Here is a 21,796-nt window from a genome sequence, read left to right as displayed (position 1 = left end):
GGGGGTTTTTCCTTGTGCGCACCCAAAGGGTAGCGGCTGCGGGTTTTCCTTGTCATTTTTTTAAAAAAAACCTGCTTGGGGGAACTTGTCTGGATGAGAATTTTTTTTTTGAAAAAACAGAAGAGAATGTTATAATATGAATTTTTTTTCTTGACCATCTAGGTTCGACTCCCCTTCCGTGCACCTTATTTCTTTCTATTTTTGAGTCAAATGGACGTCCTTTACTCATCAGCCCATATATACGTTTGGCAGAGTTTTTTTTTGCTTCTTTCTTTTCCCCTTTAGTTTTAACTTTTATCCCAACAGCCCCACCTTCCAATCTCATTTACTTTCTGAATAGAGTTGGATCTATCTTCAAAACATCTGCCATTTCTCTTCCTCCTCATAGTCCACACGAGATGTATTATCCTCCACCGTCTCTTATTGCTTTTGCTGTCTCCCCTCATACTCCAACAACTTAGTGATCGGTTGTGTGCGCAGGCATGGTCCATCTTGTGTCAATGAAGCTTGAGTAAGATTGACCATGACTGCGCAGTGAAGCTACAATGAATAAACAAGTGCTTGTCAGTTTCCCTGTTTTGTTGCAGAGAAAGCATCTGGACACTATCTGCTTCCCTTTCCTTTGTAGAACTTCATGTGTAAGATAAGCTTTCTTCACCACCAAGTAAGGCACTTCACCGTGTTAGGGATCATACCTATCCAGAGTTCCAGAGATAATTCCATTGATACTGCTGCCTCCCACTAAGATTTTCTTTTTGAGAATGATGACTTTTCTTTTCTATTTATCCACAGGTATACTACATCAAAGTAGCCCCCCTCCAAAAGTATTACAAACTAGTCTGACTCCATCTGTGCTTTTTGTCACAAATATTCTATAACATCAAAAAGTTCTTCTGCCTGTACTAAAACTTTCTGTTTACACCAAAAATAATAAAGAGCTATAGAATTCATCTTAAAATTCTGCAAATTGTTCTTCTTGCCCTCAAAACATCTTTGATTCCTTTCTTTCCACACTGTCCACGATATACAAGCTGGGACAATCCTCCATCTCTCCACCGTAATTGTAGTATTGCCTATATTTATCCAACAATTTACGAGTTGTGCTATGTTTCTTGGTTTCACCCAAATGATCTTCCTAAGGCTACTGAATATTCTCCATAATTGATCTGTCCATTTGTAATGCAGGAAGAGATGGTTGACTGTCTCTGCCTGTTCCTCACACAAAAAGCATCTTGAGCATAGTTGGAACTTCCTCTTCTTTATATTCTCTTGTGTCAGCACTGCTTCCTTTGCTAGTAACCATGTGAAACAGTTTACCTTGTATGGGATTTTAGGTTTCCATATCATCTGCCATGGCCAGAGCTCCTTCCTGTCATTTGAATTTGAATGATTGAGATCTTTGTAAGCTGACTTGACACTGAAAACCCCTTTGCTGCCAATCTTCCACACAACCTTGTCTTCTTCCCTAGTCAGATTACTAAATTGTGCCATTGTATCATGGAAGGCCACTATGTTCCCCATCTCCCAATCATTTAGATTCCTCCTAAGATGTAAGTTCCACCCCTGTCCTGTCCACATATCAGCCACAGTTGCATTTTGTTGATAGCTCAGTGTATATAAGTCTGCGAATAATTGTTTTAGGATTCTTTGGGCTATCCATCTGTCCTCCCAAAATGACACCTTCATTCCATTACCCACCTGGAATCTGATTCTAGAACGAAACAGAGGCCAAAGATTTCTTACTGATCTCCAAATACCACATCCATATGGTGTAGTCACCATCTTTGTCATCCACCTATTCTCCATTTCATATTTTTCCCTGATCACCTCTCTCCTAAGCATATTCTCTCCTGTCATAAACTTCCAAAGCCATTTCAGCATTAGGCTTTTGTTTTGTTTCTTCATGTTCCTAATCCCCAGTCCCCCCTCTTTCTTTTTTTCTATGACCTCTTCCCACTTGACTAGATGAAACTTCTTTTTGTCTTCATTTCCCCACCAAAAGAAATTTCTTCTCAAAGCATCTATCCTCTGTATGACCTTATCTGGTGCTGGGAGCACAGACATCATATAAGCAGGTATTGCATCTAGAACACTATTAACCATGGTTAGTCTACCTCCCCTAGCCTCCCACTAAGATTAAGGATATCTCTTTTGTAAGTACTATTGACAGTGTAGCAACCATCCTTGTTATGCCTCCAAAGTATTATGTCAGATTGTTCGTATGCCACTGAACCCCTCAAGTGTTTCCAGTTATGATGTCACCCTTTCCACTTCCGAGTCATTTAGAAGTCTCTTGAAGGATAGATCCCACTCCCTGAGGTGTCCAACACTAACCTACTCTAGCATCTGGATCGTTGTAGATAGTGTGAAATTTGAGAATGATTCCATGACGGGGTTTGGTCTGTCTTACATTCCTACTAGAATTGAATTTTGCTACCATTCCCAACCTTTAGTTTTAGATTTGGTCCCATCATGGGCCTGAAGGCCCTGATGATTTTCCAAACTCCTACTCCATAGGGTTTTCTGACATCTGACCTACCTCTGTAGAGCATCCATTGGACCTTGGAACACAATATGGAAAAGTGTGGCTCCTGCCAAGGTGAAGTGCTTCACTTGGTTGATTGCTAGGAAAAAATGTTTCGACTCTTGAGGCAATGCAGAAGAGGCACATCAACATAGTATCCAGATGCCTCCTTTGTAAAGAAGCTCTAGAGACTAACAAACACCTTTTCATGCACTGTAAGGTAACTGCTCAGGTGTGGGCTCTGTGTACAAGCATAGCAAATGAATATTGGACTATGCCTGAATACACCTCTGACCTTCTTAGTTGCTGGATCAAAAGGGGAGGCAGCAAAAGTCAGAAAAGATGGTGGAGAACAGTTCCAGCATGTATCTGGTGGATTATATGGAAAGAAAGGAATCAGAGAATTATTGAAGGAAAGGAGTGTACAATACAGAAGATCAATGGAAAGTAATTACTACTTTAGGTTTTGGTGTAAGGAACAGGATATAGAAGAGGAGTTCCAATTAGTGGACTTCATAGGTTCTCTGTAAGTATTTCTTTTTAGTTTTTTCCCCTTTTTTGTAACATTTTTTTGGAGGTGGCCAGCATAGCCCTTAATGCCGAGGAATACAAAAAGTTACCAGTTCAAAAAAAAAAAGAGTTTTCCTCCCATACCTTGCTCTAATTACCTCTTTCCATAGAGTTTGCTCCTCCCATTGCATCTCCAAAGCCACTTCATTAATAAGCAGTTATTATGTATTCTTAGGTATCTGATTTCCAATAAACCCCTTTTCTTGCTAAGTAAAATTATTTCCTATTTTACCAAGCAGACCCCTTCTTTTCGTTACAGCCTTACCAAAGGAAGCTTCTCCTTAGTGAATCCAGTTTTTTAACAAATTTGGATGATAATTCTTTTGATTTTCAAATATGGTAAGTCTCAATCCCAAACTCAACTTCGCTCCATGGAAGAGAAGAAACCCTTGCTCCAATTTTCAGAAACCCAGCTTTTCTCGCCTCCAACTCACACCACCAGTCTGTCTATCGCAACCCAAATTTTTATGAAGCTTTGCCGGCAATATCCAACAAGCTAATTTGTCTGTCAACAGTAACCCCTTCTTGTTCTCACCTCTTCCAATTTGTGGAGACTCATTCATTTATAAAGTTGGCTTTGATTTTACATGTCACATTGTAATTGTAAAAAAAAATCTCAACAAGGGGGGTATGGTGGAATTTGCTGATTTTATTGAAGACATTTACTTCTTTTTGAAACTGATAACTACTATATATATTAAAGTTGAACCATAACAGTGCAGAAAGACTTTACAAAATCCCAACCAAACTTTGTGCCCGTTTGGATTGACTTATTTTAGGTGTTTTAAAGCCAAAATAACTTTTAAGCGGTTTGGGTAAACTTAAAAAGTACTTATAAGCACTTATTTTAAAGCCAAAATAACAAAAATAAACCAAAAGCCATAAGTTAGAAATCCTAACTTATGGCTTTTGGCTTATAAGTCATAAGCCAAAAGCCAATCCAAACAGGCCCTTAGGCTACTATTTCACAAGGATCCTATCATATCAACTAGCGATTCAGCCTCCTCAGCATAGTATTCTTGAAGACATGAACTTAATTGATCTACATTTAGAAGATGTCACATATACTTGTTTAAAGGGGACAATGCAGAGATAGCTTCTAGAATTTTTAATCTCTAAGGAATGGGATGACAATATTAAACAAGTCCCAACACAAGCTTTACTGGGTTGTTCTTGGAACAGGAAAAAAAAGGATTTGAGATTTGGTGGTGAGGTTCAACAGGATTCAATAACAGAATAGGAGAGGTGGAGTTCGTTCAACTTCTCAGGGAATCCTTACTACATACTTGCCTGCAAACTAAAAGCTCTTAAATCTTAATTCAAAGAGTGGAGCAGAAGTGAGAATAGACTACCAAAGGAAGAAACTGTTAGGTATAGATACGGAGATGGTTCTTGGAGGAACCAATCAAACATGAAGAAATCTCTTCGGACAAAAATCAAGGGCTTTGTAGTTAAAAGAAGGTGATAGGAACACGAAGTTCTTTCACAAAGTGGAAAATGGACACAAAAGATTCAACAATATTGATCAACTTTGGGTTCAGGGAGAAGTAACTAAGGAGCCAATTAATATTGAAGGAGCAATCATTGGCTTCTACCAGAAGCTCTGTACTGAAACAATACAATGGACAGTGTTGTGAAAAGCGCAGAAAAGCGCGCTTCAAAGCGAGGCGAACCTTGTGCGCTTTTTTATCTTGAGGCGAGGCGATCTGAAAAAAGCTCTCGCTTCAGATGAAGAAGCGAGAAGCGACCCCAAGGCAAAAGCGCAATAAAGCGCGCTTTTTATAAAAAAAAAAGCGACAATTAGTGTTTTTTTAAAAAAAATAGGTTTTTTTTTAAAAAAAATAATCTGAAATATAACCTTCTCTCTCCTCACGACTCTTTCCCTTCTTTCTCTCCTCGCGACTCTTCTTTCACAATACTTCTTTCTCTCCTTTCTCTCCTGACGATCTCGACTGAGGCTGCCTCTCTCTTCAACCTCGACCGCGACTGCAGGTAACTTTTTGTTCATCTCTTTTTTAGCTAATGTTTATTAGTTCATCTCTATGAGTTTCTTTTCTCCTGAAATATACAATCTTCGCCTGTGCTTCATCTCTTCATCTCTCTGAGTTTCGACTACTCTAGTTTTTTCTTCTTCTTCTCTTCTTTTCTTCATCTCTGCTGCCTGCTCTGTTTCTAATTACTGACTGTTGCCTCCTCTGGTTTTTTTTTCAATTCTTTTCCTTTTTTTTTTTATCAGTCTAGCAGCCTTGTTGAAGAATAGGAGTTTGAATCTTTGTGATTTAAATATGTTTTTGATTTTTTGCTTTATATGTTATGACTTATGAGTATTTTTGCCTATGTAATTTCTTTCAATCTAAGACTATATTACCTATATTTAGTTATTTAATATTTTTTTATTTTTATACTAAATGTCGCTTTTTTTTAAAAAAGTGTGCGCTTCGCTTCACGCTTCTCGCTTCTGTGAAGCAAGCCCTCGTCGCTTTTTTCCGCTTCTGGCTTCCCAAAACACTGACAATGGAGGTGTACTTGTCATTATGACAATTGTCTCGTCATATCGAGGAGGACAGTGAAGTCTTACAAGGTAACTTTGATGAAAATGAAGTGCTAACGTGTCTGAAATTATGTAGCACACAAAGCTCAAGGTCTGATGGGTTTGCCATGGGCTCCGGCATCAAATCTGGGAGAGAGTGAAACAGGACATCAAGTGTGATTTTCAAAACTTCTATGTTCAAGAAGTTTTTGAAAGAAGCTTCAATGCAACCTTTATAGCTCTCATTCCCAAGACGAAAGGTGTTAAGGAATTGAGGGACTTCAAGCCTATCAGTTTGACATGAAGCATTTACAAGTTGTTCTCCAAAGCACCTTGAGAGATTAAAAGAAGTGATTTCTAAACTGGTAGTTTCTCAACAAATGACTTTCATTAAAAGTAGACAGATCGTGGATGCTTATTTATAGCGGATGAAATAGTTAATTCCAGGTTAAGCAAAAGAAATCTGGAATTTTGTGCAAACTTGACAGAAAGCTTATGATCATGACAGTTGGAGTTCCCGGCTAAGTTTGCCGGGGAGTTTGGACAGAAATAGATACACCGTATCAAATTTTTCATCTCAACTATCATTTTATCTGTAAATGGATACCCAGCAGAGTTCTTCAAAGCACAAAGAGTTCTCAGGCAAGGAGATCCTTCGTCACCCCTTCTGTCTGTGATTGCTATGGAAGGACTCGACTATATGATTAGAACTAAGAACAACCAATTTGCAGGGTGGATAAGAGACTTTGATGTAGCTGGAGTTGGCAATGACAGTGTAAAGGCAACTCATCTACAGCGTATTGATAACACACACTTATCTTTTGTGATGCTGAAGAAGATCAGTTGAAATACATACCTAAGGGTGATTCTGGTACCTTTTGAATGGATATCTAGCTTACGCATCAATGGAAGAATAAGTTTTCTCTTCCAATCAATGTAGTTACAAACATGGATTTTTGTTTGCAATCCTAGGAGGTGAAGTTAGGACTCGCTTTAACTTTTATAAAGTCGAATAAGTAGACATACACGTCCTATATGACATAATGCAAATCATATCGAGTGTATACTCGTGAATTGCCATGTAGGACACATGGATCTACTTGTTCAACTTTATATAATCTTTATTGATAATCGTGGTGTCCGGGCCAGCTTGTGTGCACCTCAACTAATTCCATAGATACCTGCCACCTCACACCAACAACAGGTACGAGGTAACTTTATCCACCAAAACTAGGGCAGATAGGAAGAAATAACCTAACGTTTTTTTCTCTGCTGGGATTAGTAGCTAAGACCTCATGGTTCTCACACACTTCAGTGGTCACTAGGTCACACCTTTGGGTGCAATTTTGTACAAGTCTAAGTGTCTGCTTCTGCACATTCAAAGTTGGAGTTCGATGGCAGCTGAAGCCAAGTTAAAAGACACATTTATGTATTATGCGTAATTTTCTGTTGGAAGGGAACAAAGAAAGATAGGAAACCACTTGCTTTTGGCAAGAAGTATGGGGGTTTGGGTATCAAAAATTTGAAGATCCATTCCACTCAAGAAAAAAATGGTTGTGGAAGTTCACCAATGAGAATTAACTTTTGAGGGGAATATTACTAGGTTTAAATATGGACAGAAAGACAATCGGATGACTAAAGAGGTCACTACACCTTTTGGGGTTAGTTTATAGAGATCCATTAGTGTCATATGGGGTGAACTGAAATCAATTCCAAGATCAAAGTACTTAATGGGAGCAAAACTAGCCTTTTGTAGGATCATTGGCATATAGAGATCCATTAGTGTCATGTGGGCTCAGTGTTGTGAAAAACGCAAAAAAGCGCGCTTCAAAGCGAGGCGACACCAGTGCGCTTCTTTCTCCTGAGGCGATGCGATCTGAAAAAAGCGCTCGCTTCAGATAAAGAAGCGAGAAGCGACACTAAGTGCAAAAGCGCAATAAAGCGCGCTTTTTATAAAAAAAAAGCGACAATTAGGGTTTTTTTAAAAAAAAAATAGGTTTTTTGTAAAAAAAAATCTGAAATATACAATATAACTTAATTTTTCTTTCATGACTCTTCTTTCGCTTCTTCTCTCTTCACGATCGCGCCTGAGACTGTGTCTCTCTTCACACCTCGACCGCGACTGCAGGTAAGTTTTAACCGATGTTTATTAGTTCATCTCTATGAGTTCCTTTTCTCCTGAAATATACAATCTTCGCCTTTGCTTCATCTCTGTGAGTTTCTTTTCTCTTCACGATGCGACTGCTGTAGTTTTTTCTTCTTCTTCTCTTCTTCTCTTCATCTCTGCTGCGATCTGCTCTGTTTCTGTTCACAATTACTGACTGCCTTTTTTCAATTCTTTTGCTTTTTTTTTCGTTTTTATTTTGTGATCAGTGTGTATGCTAGCAGCTCTTTTTTTTATCTTTTGACACTTCTGATGATGAAGAAGATGATGACCAATTATAACCCTTGGTTATGGCACTTGAAGAGTTTGAGGATCTTGTTGAAGAATAGGAGTTTGAGTCTTTGTGATGTAATTATGGTTTTGATTTTTTGCTTTATATGTTATGACTTATGAGTATTATTGACTATCTATTTTCTTTTAATCTAAGACTATATTACCTCTATTTATTTATTTTATATTTTTTTATTTTTATGCTAAATGTCGCTTTTAAAAAAAAAAAAAAGTGCGCTTCGCTTCGCGCTTCTCGCTTCTGTGAAGCAAGCCCTCGTCACTTTTTTTCGCTTCTCGCCTCCCAAAACACTGTGTGGGCTGAACTGAAGATCAATTCCAAGATCAAAGTACTTAATGGGAGCAAAACTAGCCTTTTGTAGGATCATTGGCACGTGTTGGGCATTCAGGAAATGGATTTTCCAGATGTCTTCAATTTAGACCCTGTTTGGATTGAATTACTTTAAGTGTTTTTAAGCCAAAATAGCTTTTAAGCATTTATGCAGTGTTTGTGTAAATTAAACAAGCACTTATAAGCACTTGATTTTAAATCTAAAACAGTAAAAGTAAGTCAAAAGCAATAAGTTATGATTACTAACTTATGGCTTTTGGCTTATAAGTCAAAAGCCAAAAGTCAATCCAAACAGACTCATAGTTCTATAGCAGCAAAGGACTATACAAAAAATGTGGACAGCTCAAGGATGGAACATCATTTTTGGAAGATGAATCAGTGACTGTACAAAAAGAGACTGATCTTTTAGCACGCTTAAACAGTTTAGTGGGCTATAAACAGAGCAAGACGTTTTTTTGGTGGATAGGAAACAAGAGGGGATTATTCAAGGTCAGTGCCATCCTAATCAACAGACAGCCAACTAACTGGCCATGGGAGCACATTTCGAAAACTAGAACACCACACGAAGTAGCTTGTTTTGTGTGGCTACTAACCAAAGAAGCGACCCTTACACAAGACAATTTGATGAGAAGAGGGATCCCGTTGTGTTCAAGATTATTTTTTTTCGGAGAAATGATAGAGACACATTTGTAGTCCCAGTACACACACGAGTGTACGTTATCGCCAAGTAATACAACTAGATATCTTTTGCATTTTTCGCCGTTGATAACACTGTCAAAGTTTTTGTTAGACCATGAGACTTTTCAATGCTGAATTTCAGTAGTTGAATTACAAGTGTCAGTGGTTTAAAGGTGTATTTCAAGTGATTCGTTTTTACCACAAATTTTTTACTTTCATAATTTCCTTTTTCCATTCATGTCCAAACACAACTTCAACTACCACAAACTCTTTTTCAACTTCAACTTAAAATATATTTTTTTTCGACTTCTACTCAAAACTGTCCAAATTCTGACCTAGTGTAGCATCCATTTGAATTTTACTATTGCATGATCAGGGGCGGAACCATGTGGGTTCTAGGCGGTTCACCCGAACCACCTCGGCAAAAAATTACACTGTATTTAAGATAAATTTTCTGTAATTCTGTAGATATATATATTTTGAACCTCCTCAATAACAAAACTGATGGCGCAGTGGCAAGTCCCCTGAAATCAAGCTTCACGTCACGAGTTCGAATCCCTGAGATAGCGTTCTCTTTTTTTCTTTTTTAGTTTCAGTTTCTTTTTATTTATTTATGATCAGTTTTGCTTTTAAAGTTTTTTTAAAAAATTTTAAAAAACATGCTAAAAGTGTGGTTTTAAACCCAAAAGAATTCAAGGGTCCCATTTCTAAAGGCGTATTTACACGTTTATACATTTATTTTTCTAACCCCCGAATGAAAATCCTGGGTCCTCACTGATGATCCTGGCATTGTTGCCTATTTATAGATATAAATCTTGCCTTTATATTCATGATCCACACTTAATTCCCTGAATCCTTTTACTTTCCCCAAATAAAAACGTTTCCTCAAGTCCTGCTCGCGCACGGTGATAAATAACTGGGTCTCTTTTTATGTATGTCGCTTAGATTGGTTAAGGAACTTCGTCACTTTCATATTGTCCGCAGATCTGCTTTACTAATTGCATGATGATAATGAATCGCATGTTTTGCTTATTATTAATGCTTATATATCTTGTAGATTGATCAAGTAACTTAGATTACTTCATGTTGAACTCAGATCTGTTTACTAGAGGGATAGACATTCAAGCAGTCAATGTTGTTATCAACTTTGATTTCCCAAAGAACTCAGAGAACATATTTACACAGGGTACGTGAAGATCCTTACCAAGTGAATCGTCTATCTATTTTCTACTATTATATCATTCTTATTTACTTTTTGCGCAGGTTGGGCGGTCTGGGAGATTCGGTCACCTGGGTTTAGCTATCAACCTAATTACATTTGAGGATCGCTTCAGTTTGTAAGTATAAAGTAGCTCATCTCTTATATAGGTCATTTGGTTTGCACTCTTCGTTTTATTTATTTATTTTTATTTTGACAGGTATAGAATTGAACAAGAGCTAGGAACCGAGATTAAGCAAATTCCGCCACATATAGACCAGGCTGTGTAATGCGGGTAAAATTGATCATTTGCATGGTCAAATACTTTTCTGGATGGTGAGTCGTTAATGACGAGGTGTTTCATGCACACAGTTTGTCTAAGTGCTGAGCTGAGCTACCCGAGAATCTAGTTTTTCCATGCATACTTGAGTGCATCTTTCGACAACTTTAATTGTCCATTAGTGTTAGTAGTTAGTTTTACTGGCATTGAAGATTGTTGGCACATCTTGCATAAGTTATGATGTCTTATTGCTTTGAATATCTTCCCCAAACATAAGGAGAGAGGGTGGGGAGATATTTTTTTAACACATGCTTTCATGAAATTCTCAGTATTTTCTGTTTGAAAATATGTGACCCCTGAGAGTCTAAAAGAATGAGAGACTTGGGTGTTTCATGGTTGCTGAGATGACAAAGTGAATTGTAGATCTTTGGCTCCTAACTTCCTTTTAGATGATGCAAAAGAATTTAATGGCAGATATAGATATTGACACTGGAAGGGTCTGTTCATTGACCGACTATCCTTTGCTGAGCTCTGGGATCTGTAGTGTGTGGCATTCATAGTTGTTTTATTCCTTTGGCTGTAGAACTAAGCTGTCGAAATTACTCTGTTAGTTTTTCCACCTTAGGGTCATTGACAACATGGCATTGACGTAGAGATTGTCATGGAGATACACTTATTGTGTCAAACATGTCGAGTTGTAGAACATTCTTTAATGGTGAAATGACCTGAGACATTCAAGTGCAGCTTCAGTATTTACCAGCTTTTATAATTTATAGCCTATTGCCCTGTGTTAGAAGGGGAATTTCATCCTTCTGTGGTTGTTTCTACTTTTAAGTTAGGTTTTTCCGAAATATAAAGAGGTGATTGTATCCATGAATGAGTATATTTGGCGTTGCTGATGCGGAGAATATGATCGTATATTAGCTAATAGTAGTAGTATATGTTGGTTGTATTTGTGCCAATGGAGAGTGTGTTAGCAGGTCTGTTTTCCTAGGCCCTTCAAAGTGAACATATTGTTACTGAGGAAATCATCTTGTTGCAGAAATGAGGTGTTGTGTGAGTCATTGCTGATCATTTAGTTTCTGAATATTTTTCCTTTGTTATTTCCCTTTTTAACTATTTTTTATTTGAGTTCTGTGGAATTAGCAATCTTTTTGTTACTGGACTTGTATTTCTTTCTTGTGGTTATTGAAGGTAAAAATTGGCAAAAGTTAAGCAGATCTATAAGAAAGAAATTTTCTTTCTATCCCTACTCTTTCATTAATTACTAAAAGTTCCCTTTTTTAGTGTTTTTCGAATACATAATATTGTAAGCAGATACTTTAATTAATAACGATTGATACTTAAATTATTAAGTTGTTGTTATCAGTTTGAGCATTAAATAAGTGATTAAAAACATAAATTAATTGATTTTCACTAATCACGCGTACGTTTCTTCTTTTAACCAATCAGTCATAAACCTCTAACTAAATTATAATTTTAAAATTTCAAATTGTGAAATCTTCTTCCTGTTCTTCGGAAAAAAATTAAAAGTTTGATTCAAACAATTCTGGAATGCAATTTTGTGAAGATTCGAAATGAATATTTTGATCTTGTTAAGGCATTTTGGATCATGGAAAAGTGATGTTAGATATGAGCAATATAGAAGTGATGTGATAGTGGTTGGAGAAAATATTTCGTTTGTAAATTTTATTTCAACAATTGCAGCTGAATTGGGTATTGATAAATTGAAAAAAAACATCGAGAAGATATATTGTTGAAGGTAATTTGTCTCCATTGTGTATTCAGAATGATATGGGGGTGAAATTGTACATAGGAATGATGAAACAAGAAGTATAGGATTTGATATGTATTCACTATGCATTGATACATCGGATAAAAGTGATGAAGAGATACAAAATTTTGATGCAATAACAGGTGAAATTGTGTGCGTTGAAGGTGAAAAAATGGATGCAAACATGTATTTTCTTCCTGAAAGATTCTTGATTCTTGCTTTTTAGAAGTACTTTTCTGCTTCATGCGTAATAATTCTTAAATTAGATACTTTATGAAGTACTTTTAGGTTCCTATTTTATGATGCGACAAATGAAAAATGTTATGTTTTCAATTCTGGTTACATTTTTTTATTCTTAATTTTTTATAAGTTAATTTGGTATACATTATTGTGTGTCTGAGACTTAATTGTTTGTAAATTTTGTGTTGGATAGAATAGTATTATCAATAGTTGTGATGTGTGCCAAAGTTAAACGAGAAGACATATAAAAAAGGTATCATTTGAAGCAACGATATATCATATCCATAATATCTTTTTTCTAAATTTTGTATCTATTAATAATAAAGCGGATATTTTGCAATTAAAAAAAAATGATGTTGTTACTTAATACAAATAATAAGCTTTAATATGATACATAAAAATGTAAAATTGTACTTGATACATAATTCTAAGACATAATACATATATTTGTCCTTAGACTTGGCTTCAAATTTAAGTATGACCTCAAACTTTCACAGTGCAAAAATAGGCACTTTAAGTATCCTATTTTTTTTATAGATACACACTCGAATTCTACATGGAAAAACGCGTGTTATGCACGTTTTCTGCGCGAGTTATGACTATTTTCGAGGCCCACAACGGTAAAAAAAAGCAGAAATGACAAATATACCCTTAATGAATTCCTTTTATATATATCTTTATATTTTCAAATTAAAATCTAATTTCTCTTTCCTCCTCTTTCAAATCAAAATTTTTTTCCTCTCTTTAAAACGATTTGTGCTCATATTTTGTGCAAATGACTTTTAATTTTTTTGTCATTGAGGAAAAAGAGCTATAATGAAGATTTCTTGGTCTGTAAACAATCCAGGTCGTTGGTTTCTTGGATGTGAAGATAGTCGGGTATGGTTCCGTTTAAAACATATTTTTTTGTTTAAATTTTAGTTCTCAAGATTCAATTTTGATAGTGAATTTGTTCTTCTTAAACAGGTTGGATGCAATTTTTTTAGGTGGTGTGAACTTGATTATGCTGAACACGCTAGAATTGCTATTTCGGGATTACAAAAGAGGATAAAAAAACATGATGAAGAAAAGGAAAAGATAGGAGAAAATATCGACTTTTGCTGATCATTGTGATACTATCTTGGATTTATAGAGAGTTCTTTATGTAGTAAATGTTAGATATACTGATTGAAAAAATTATGCCAGAATCATTATGTATAGCTTTCTTTATGGGTTAGGGGCTGTCAATATGTATTTTAAGCAATCAAAGTAATGGATTGAAATGCACTATTTTAGAGTTGACAGTTTTTCTTCAACATTGGCTTCAATATTCATCACTTTTACAATCGAATAGCATTATTCACACACTTTCATACATAGTAAACACCTAACATCAAGGCAGCCTTAACATCAATTATAACAAACACCAAAAGGCTTCACAAAACACAACTTAATATCCATTGAACACAACTTAACAAACTCCAAATATTTGTCTATGCAAACATACATCAAAATACCCGAAATACATCAAAATGATCAGTAATTGGAGTATGCCTTTACAAAAAGTTACCAAAATAAACAAAAACAAAGACCTTCTAGATCAACATTTATACACATCGGTAAGACTTTGAGCTCTTATGGAACCCACTTTCCCTTGGATTTGCTTTGCACCTTTTTCTTTGACAATTGTTGAAGTTGATTTTCAGTCATTACATCTTTTCCTTTCCATTTTAAACTAGGTGGCTTGAATCCAAGATCAACATTTGTTTGTGATGCATCTTTAAATGCTACCCCTATTCCACTTGAGATAACTCTTTCACTTGATCTTTTTGGTTGCATAATCCATAGGGCATTATTTAGTATACCTAAATAAAGATGTAAGAAAATCAATTAAAGAAGGCAATATACATACGTTAATCACTTGTCTTTCAGATTGTATGTCTGTGTAAACACCAAATCCCACATCTCTTGTTCTTTTCCTTCCAACTGAAGCAGCTGGTTGCATTCCAACTAAAGAAGTTGGTGGCCTTCCAACTGAAGAAGGTGGTGGCATTCCAACTGAAGAAGATGATGCCCATGCAGTTGCAGAAGATGTTGCCCTTGCAGTTGCCTGCTTCTTTTTTCTTCTTTTAACCTTTGAAGTATCTGCACATAAAGAAGTAGGCATTTCCAGTGCTAGGCTGCCTCACTGGTGGCTGTGAAGGTTGCCTCACTGGTGGTTGTGAAGGCTGCCTCACTGGTGATTGTTGAAAGGGCCTTGCAGGCTGTTGTGTGGGCTGTTCACAAGGTTGTAAAGACACACAATTAGAAGTATAAAACTGATTAAAATTTAAAAGAAAGACAAAAGTACTTACCACTGATTTACAAGTTCTTTTGTTACGCCCAACTTGATGGCATTTGAAACATGACATCTTCACTCCATTCTTTGACGTTTTCCCCCATTTATTTTTTCTTGGTTCATCTTTATCTTTTCTTCTACATCTACCTGGTCTTCCAGGCATTGACTTCACTTCAGGAGGCTCAACGGGTGGGTTATTAGTGTCAGGCCACATTACCATATTGGAAATGAGTTGTAAAAAGTACTTATATGCACTTAGGAATGTATCTTTTTTGTACCAAAGTTTCACATGATCTTCTGGTTCTTGCCCAATATGATATAAGGCACAAACTGCATGTTGGCAAGGTATGCCCCTCAACTGCCACAACCTACAGCTACATGTCTTTCTAGCCATGTCAATTATGTGTCTATACTCTCCTTCTTGGATTTCAAATCCAATGTCATGATTCCAATTCACCCTTAGTGCCATGCCAATCTCTTGGGTTTCTTCTAAAATCAATCTTGCCATATGTGAAATGTCACTGATCCAAGTATTTGCAAACTTAATCATATCTCCATTCCTATCCATCATTTTATGCCTAATATCTTCAAGCATACTAATCACAGATTTGTGTCTAGGACCAACAATTCATGAGTTAAATGTTTCACACATATTATTTTCCACCACATCATACTTTGATTTTTCACTAAATAAAGCTCTACACCGATATTCTTTGTTATATCCAAGCAATGTCTCATATATTTTATGACCCAATTTCCCCATATATTCAAATTCATCTCTTAATTTAACCTCAAAACTAGCTTTGGAGCACCTCCAAAATGCTTTTCTCCTTTCCTCACCTCTCCATCTTTTTTGTCAGTTTGCCCAAATATGTCTTGCACACATTCTTCTTTCAGCATTAGGAAGTAAGACTTCCACTGCCACCTCAAGACCCTAAGAAATATAAAATCAAGACACTTTATTTATCACACACACTAACAATATCACTTACTTCACACACTAACAACATCCACATGCATTGGCAGAAACTGAGACAAATAAACAAAAATAATAGTTAACTTCACTTGCTTCACACACTAACGACAGACAGTGACAATAACTAACAGTGAAAAGTTATAGTAACACAAAAAGAAAAAGTAGAATAAATATCTTTTGCATGTCAGACATGATTGTTATGCCATTTTCATCACCAAGTTGCAAGTCTTCAATGAGATAGCTTAAGAACCAACTCCAAGAGTGTTTAGTTTCTTGATCAACCACTGCCCAAGCTATTGGATACATTTAATTGTTTTCATTTTTTCCAACAGCCACTAATAATTCTCCTCTACAAGCACCCTTCAAAAAGCATCCATCCAATCTTATAATCTTCCTACAACCTTCTAGCCATCCATTTTTCAATGCAGCAAAACAAACATAAAAATATTTGAACAAGTGTAAGCCAGGGACTGTTTCATTATCAGTTCTTACCCAACAAGAACTCCCAGGATTTGTACTCTTAATTATATCAGCAAAGTCTAACAACCTTGAAAACTTAAGTTTTTAATCACCCAAGAACTTGGCAATAACATTCATTTTTGCCCTGTAACATATTGATCTTCCCACTTTTAATCCCCATTCTTTTCTTAGTGTCTCTTGAAGCTTATGAACTCTCATATCAGGCTGAGATATTATTCTATCCCTCATCTTCATTTCCATATATTTGGCTGTGCACAACCTGTTCCTATTCTTTGAAATACATCTATGAGCAGGATAGTATTTCTTTACAAAATAATTTCCATAATCTTTGTCCAAGCTTGCAAAGATTTCCCATTTACACTTCCCTTCACATTTTACCCTAACTCTATGAGGTTCATTGGGTTTAAGCCTTAACTGAACCTTGCAACAACCTTTCTAAATTGAGTTGCACTCTCAAATATCATACCCAACTCAAAGAAAGAAATGGAAGTTTGTTGCTTTTTCTTCTTGAAGGTAAATCAACACCCGCTTGTGCTAAAACATCTAGCTCCTCATCACTATCTTCACTTGGTTCATCTGATGAATTAATAAACACTTCATCACTCCCAATTTTTCATTATATTTGGATGCCTTATTGTTGAAGATATTTTCAAATCCCTTATCTATGCCAACTTATCCAAGCTCAACACCTTGATCCTCTGAGGATTTTTTAGTTCTCTTTTTTTTCTTTGCAGCTTCATTCTTTTTGTCTTCCCTAAGTTTTTCTCTAAAAGCTCTCAGTTCTTCATCAATTTCACTATCATCCTGATCTGGAACATCATCTAAGTCATCCTCTTCAAAAACAAGAGAATCACCATTTCCTTCTTCTAATGGTTGTTCAACTTCACCTATCCCGTGTGAAACCCTAGAGCAATTTTCCAATTCTTGATTATTTTTTTCAATAGAAAATGGTCCCAAAGTAGTGACCCCCCTTGTTTATTAGTCACATGTTTCAAAAACAACTTAATAGATGACCCACTCCACAAATCTTTAACAAAGTTATATAGTTGGCTATCACTTTCTAACTTAACAAAATTATGGGTTATAGGGTCTTCAATAAAAAAAAGCATCAACTTTATCATACCCAATATCTTTTGCATACGATTTCAGTTAGGTCAAAGAGAAGTGGTCCTTATGTATGCTGAAAACGATGTTTCCCAATTTCGACACATATTGACCTTTATAAAAGCGACCTTCATTGTGAAAATAGCTATAATATGACCCATATGCATAAATCTGTAAGAAAATAACAATTTTATACTAATGGTGACTGAAAGATTCTACTTTGTAATCAAAGATAAACTTTCAAAAGAGGTAAATTGAGGCATACCTGAACTAAATCGAGGAAGATGAACATCAACTTCAGTAGCAATGTTGAATGATTTTCGCCTTTGATTCCAAGATTTTGATTCCCCTGATAACCTAGGGTTTTCACCTTTGAGCTGAGTGACTGATGAACAAACGGGTGAAATGGGTAGAAACGTGGATAATACAACTTCTAGAAACGTTACCCTCTATATTAATTAAAATTAATTTTAATTTTTTTAGTTCTTAAATGACGTGTAATTTTTTTTTAAAATAATGACGTGTAAAATATTTAATTAGTTGGCAGTTATTGAGTGGCTCACTAATACACGTGGGCGCGATTGTATTTCACGCTCTTTGGGTTCAAAAATTGCGTGTGTATTTATAAAAAAATATAGGATAGTTAAAGTGTCTATTTGTGCACTATGAAAGTTTGAGGTCATACTTAAAATTTAAAGCCAAGTTTAAGGGCAAATATATGTATTATGCATAATTCTAACTATTATAAATCAATCAAATTTATATTCAATAGATACGATAAGTTTTAATATGATACATAAAAATATAAAATTGTACTTGATACATAATTCTAACTACAAATTGTAAATCGGTTAAATTGATACTTAATAGAAACAATAAGCCTATTGATGAAACATTATGTTGTTTACCTTGAAAGGTAAATAAGTAATTTTGAAAGATTCAATGATTCCATTACCATATAAGAAATTGTCTTGTCATCTCAATACAAAAGAATGCTTGGACGGTCACGAAAAGAACACGAACAGAAATCGTTGTGGACGTTATAGACATGAAAGGCACAACATGCGATCTTGTACTTTCTTACCCAAAGAAAAGTGATACATTTTTTTTAGAAAATACATTCAACTTCCAATATAATGAAGTGTTACTATTATATATTAATAAAATAGAAATTTGTTTAACTTTGTGTACATTTCTGCTGGAAAATAATTTAGTCACACTGTTAAACTATTAAATTTTATAAATCTGGTAAAATATTTATATAATATATATTTTTTTATTTTAATAATAATGTATATGATACGTCATGATTGTGAACGACCGTATATACTATAATTTTATGTTAAATATTACATATAAAAGAAAAGAAAAATAATATATTTGATATATTAATTTATGTAATTGGTACATGTTGAAATATACATTGTCGTGGTTGGATCTAAGGGATAATTGTACATAATAGCAAACTAAGAACCTAAAATAAATGGAGTAGCTGCTGTTTGATTTAATTGTGCCCCATACCAAACGTTTGTCAAAGTTTGCCAGTCGTCTCTCTCCCAAAACTCTCGCTCGCCACTCTCCCTTTCTCGCTCGCCACTCTCCCTCTGCTCGCCTCTCGCTATATACAACAGAAGTGTATAAATTGTGTTTCTGTTTTGTATAAAGCGAGAGAAAATTGTATATACACATGCAAAAACATATATCTTCATGCTTTACACTTGATTATACAATTTTAAAAACATTTTACTTCGATTCAATTGTATACAAATGCAAATTATATACAAATATTACAGCGAAAAAGGCCAGCGAATTATACAATTGTGAATTATACAACTGCAGTGAAATACAATTTTCTCTCGCTTTATACAACAGAAGTGTATAAATTGTTTTCTGTTTTTGTATAAAGCGAGAGAAAAGCAGATATCTTCCTCCTATACACGTATAATTATACAATATACAAACATTTTACTTCGATTCAACTGTATGCAAAGCAAATTTTATACAGATATTGCAGCGAAATAGGACAGCAAATTATACAATTGTGCATTATACAATTGTAATGAAACAGGCTACCGAATTACACAATTGCAGCGAAATAGGCCAGCGAATTATACAATCTACGCCAGCGAATCATACAATTATATATGTATAGCGAGGTCAGCGAATTATACAATTGTATATGTATAGCGAATTATACATTTTTATGTTTGGTATGGACCGCAATTATGCAAACTTTGTTATAGCATACAAATATGAATTTTTTTTTGTTATATGTGAAAGTTGCCCTAGATATAAAGGGTATCTTTAACTTAATAAACAACCTCTTGAATGACAAAATTGTGTGATACTTAAATTTATAAAACTTATTTGTGTCAGATAATTTTTAAAAGTATCCTATTATGTATTGTATACCACAAGCATTACAATTATAACTAAAAAATAAAGAAAATATACATACTGAGATCAAAATTAAAATACATTAAAATTTAAATTCAAAAAAATAATTTTTAGAGAAGTAACCATTTATCCAGAAACCAACATCCTAAGATTGTTAATCCTAGATCATTTTCTTCAAAGATAACACACCACATAGCAGGTGCAACAATTCTATCCTTTTTTGGGGTTCTTTCACATTCGCTTTAAAAGATGAAGTTTCATCCTTCTTCGACTTTGTCTTCTAAATATTATCATTTTTTCATTGTTAATGGATCCTACAAGCTTTTAGATCTATATTCAGCCCAATCGTCATCGTCGAAATCATAATGAGTTGATTAGATCTATTTTCATTAAAGTTTTCATCATCAAAATAAAATACACAAGGTATCATACTAAAAGACGGAGCAGAATTCACATGTATATGAAAATTGTAAATTAAAACATTAATTTTTTTAATAAAATAAAAACAAAATCTGAAAAATTGAAATAAAAAATTGATGAAGAAATAGTTTTACCTCTATAGGAACTTGAAATTGATGAACTTGAGATATAATAGATTTGAAATTAAAAAATTGAGTGATTGATGTAACTGTTGATATATGAGAGTGATTTTAGGCATAAAAATAGGAACAAAAACGTTGGATTGGAAGGGAGATAAATAATGTATCTGAAAAATGAGAGGAAAAAAAAAGAAAAGAGAGATTTTTGAAATATTTTAAAATGATAGGGAATTTTAGAAATTATGAAAAGAAGATTGTGTAATTAGGTTATTTTTCCTTAGTGAATTGATGTTGGTCTTTCTCAGAAGCTATAAATGCTCAAATATATTATCAAACTTTGAGAAAAAAATCATTTATGTCAGTTGTTAAAAAGTTGCGTTTAATCATTCCCGCTGTCACTACATAAAGGGTCAATTCATATCATTATTTTTTAACGGACAAGTTTGATGATTTTGCGAAATCATTCTTGCCATGTTACCTCTTATTAGAGGTCTATGCTACGAAAATTAAACTGATAAAAAAGTTTAAATATGTTATCTACCTTTGAAAAAAAATTATATATGTCATCTGTTAATACATATCCTTGTCATTTTGCTTGTAATTAACACTCCTTCCATTTTAAAATGGTTATGATTTCTTTCTCAAGAGTCAAATTAATTATTTTTTGATGTAACAAATCAAATCAAGTTAATTTATATTTTCCACGAACAGAAAGACATCACTGATGTGGTTGGGTCCACATAAATTATCAATTGTCTTGGGAAAATGAAGGGAATGGCACTAGGTGATAGCAATGGGGCAGGGCGATTGCGGGCATACCCGTTTAAGCCGGCTAAGATCTCAAACCGCCTCGCTTCGCTCAACATAACATATTTTGTTGTTTTCAACCCCGCCTTACCCCGCCACATCCCACATATTTTGTAAAAACATTTCAAATAATAGGCTTAGTAAGTTTTTAGCTTAAGAAATTAAAATTTTGTTAGTCGTTAATTACTAAAATTAACATGTTATAACATCATTTTAAGATTACAATGTTTTATAACTCTTTTAATATGTTATCATCATTATATTTATGGATTTGAATTGGTTATGTTTGACGTAATAACAAAATATTAAATTCAATTAGTGAGATAATTTTTTCTTCTTTCTAATTTCTTAGTCATTCAAAACAGTTTACGTTAAAAAATTATTTTAATAATATGCTATATCACTTTTATAACATATAAAAAGTTAAAATTAAGTTTGAACCCACATGAAATCACATATACCCGCAACGTCCCGCCCCACATTAATTTAAAAAGAACCCACTTCAATTCGCCCCACATCCTACCCTCCCCCCTCTCCCGCACAACCTTAAACCCGTCCCGCCCCGCATAGCTTTAAATCCACCTCGCCCCACATCCGCC

General features: G+C 34.8%; 1 protein-coding gene and 1 pseudogene across 2 annotated transcripts in view; one reads left to right on the top strand and one right to left on the bottom strand.

Annotated features, from left to right (window-relative positions):
• Nucleotides 1-11,809, top strand: part of LOC107018684 — a 31,876-nt pseudogene extending 20,067 nt beyond the window's left edge. Inside the window, exons 7-9 of the transcript XR_001456656.2 lie at nt 10,182-10,271; nt 10,349-10,422; nt 10,504-11,809. The product of XR_001456656.2 is annotated as a DEAD-box ATP-dependent RNA helicase 8-like (transcript). The remainder of the gene's footprint in view (nt 1-10,181; nt 10,272-10,348; nt 10,423-10,503) is intronic.
• Nucleotides 11,810-13,991: 2,182 nt separating this feature from the next.
• LOC107019952 lies at nt 13,992-17,336 on the bottom strand. The gene is made up of 2 exons (XM_015220304.2): nt 14,911-17,336; nt 13,992-14,832 (listed from the first exon to the last, which is right to left on the bottom strand). The coding sequence occupies exons 1-2, from the start codon at nt 15,487-15,489 to the stop codon at nt 14,686-14,688; spliced, it is 726 nt and encodes a 241-aa protein (XP_015075790.1). The 5' UTR covers nt 15,490-17,336; the 3' UTR covers nt 13,992-14,685.
• Between the last annotated feature and the right edge of the window lie 4,460 nt (nt 17,337-21,796).

Source organism: Solanum pennellii, chromosome 5 (genome assembly GCF_001406875.1).
Source record: "Solanum pennellii chromosome 5, SPENNV200".
Taxonomy (NCBI): domain Eukaryota; kingdom Viridiplantae; phylum Streptophyta; class Magnoliopsida; order Solanales; family Solanaceae; genus Solanum; species Solanum pennellii.
The sequence above is the reverse complement of the archived record's forward strand: the minus strand, read 5'-3'. Positions and strand labels throughout refer to the sequence as shown.

Excerpts from the sequence above, each read along its gene's own strand:
- LOC107019952 (XM_015220304.2), bottom strand. The coding sequence starts at position 15,489 with ATGCTTGAAGATATTAGGCATAAAATGATGGATAGGAATGGAGATATG. Across the intron at positions 14,833-14,910 it reads AAAGAACTTGTAAATCAGTG|CCCACACAACAGCCTGCAAG; the intron begins GTAAGTACTTTT and ends CCTTGTGAACAG.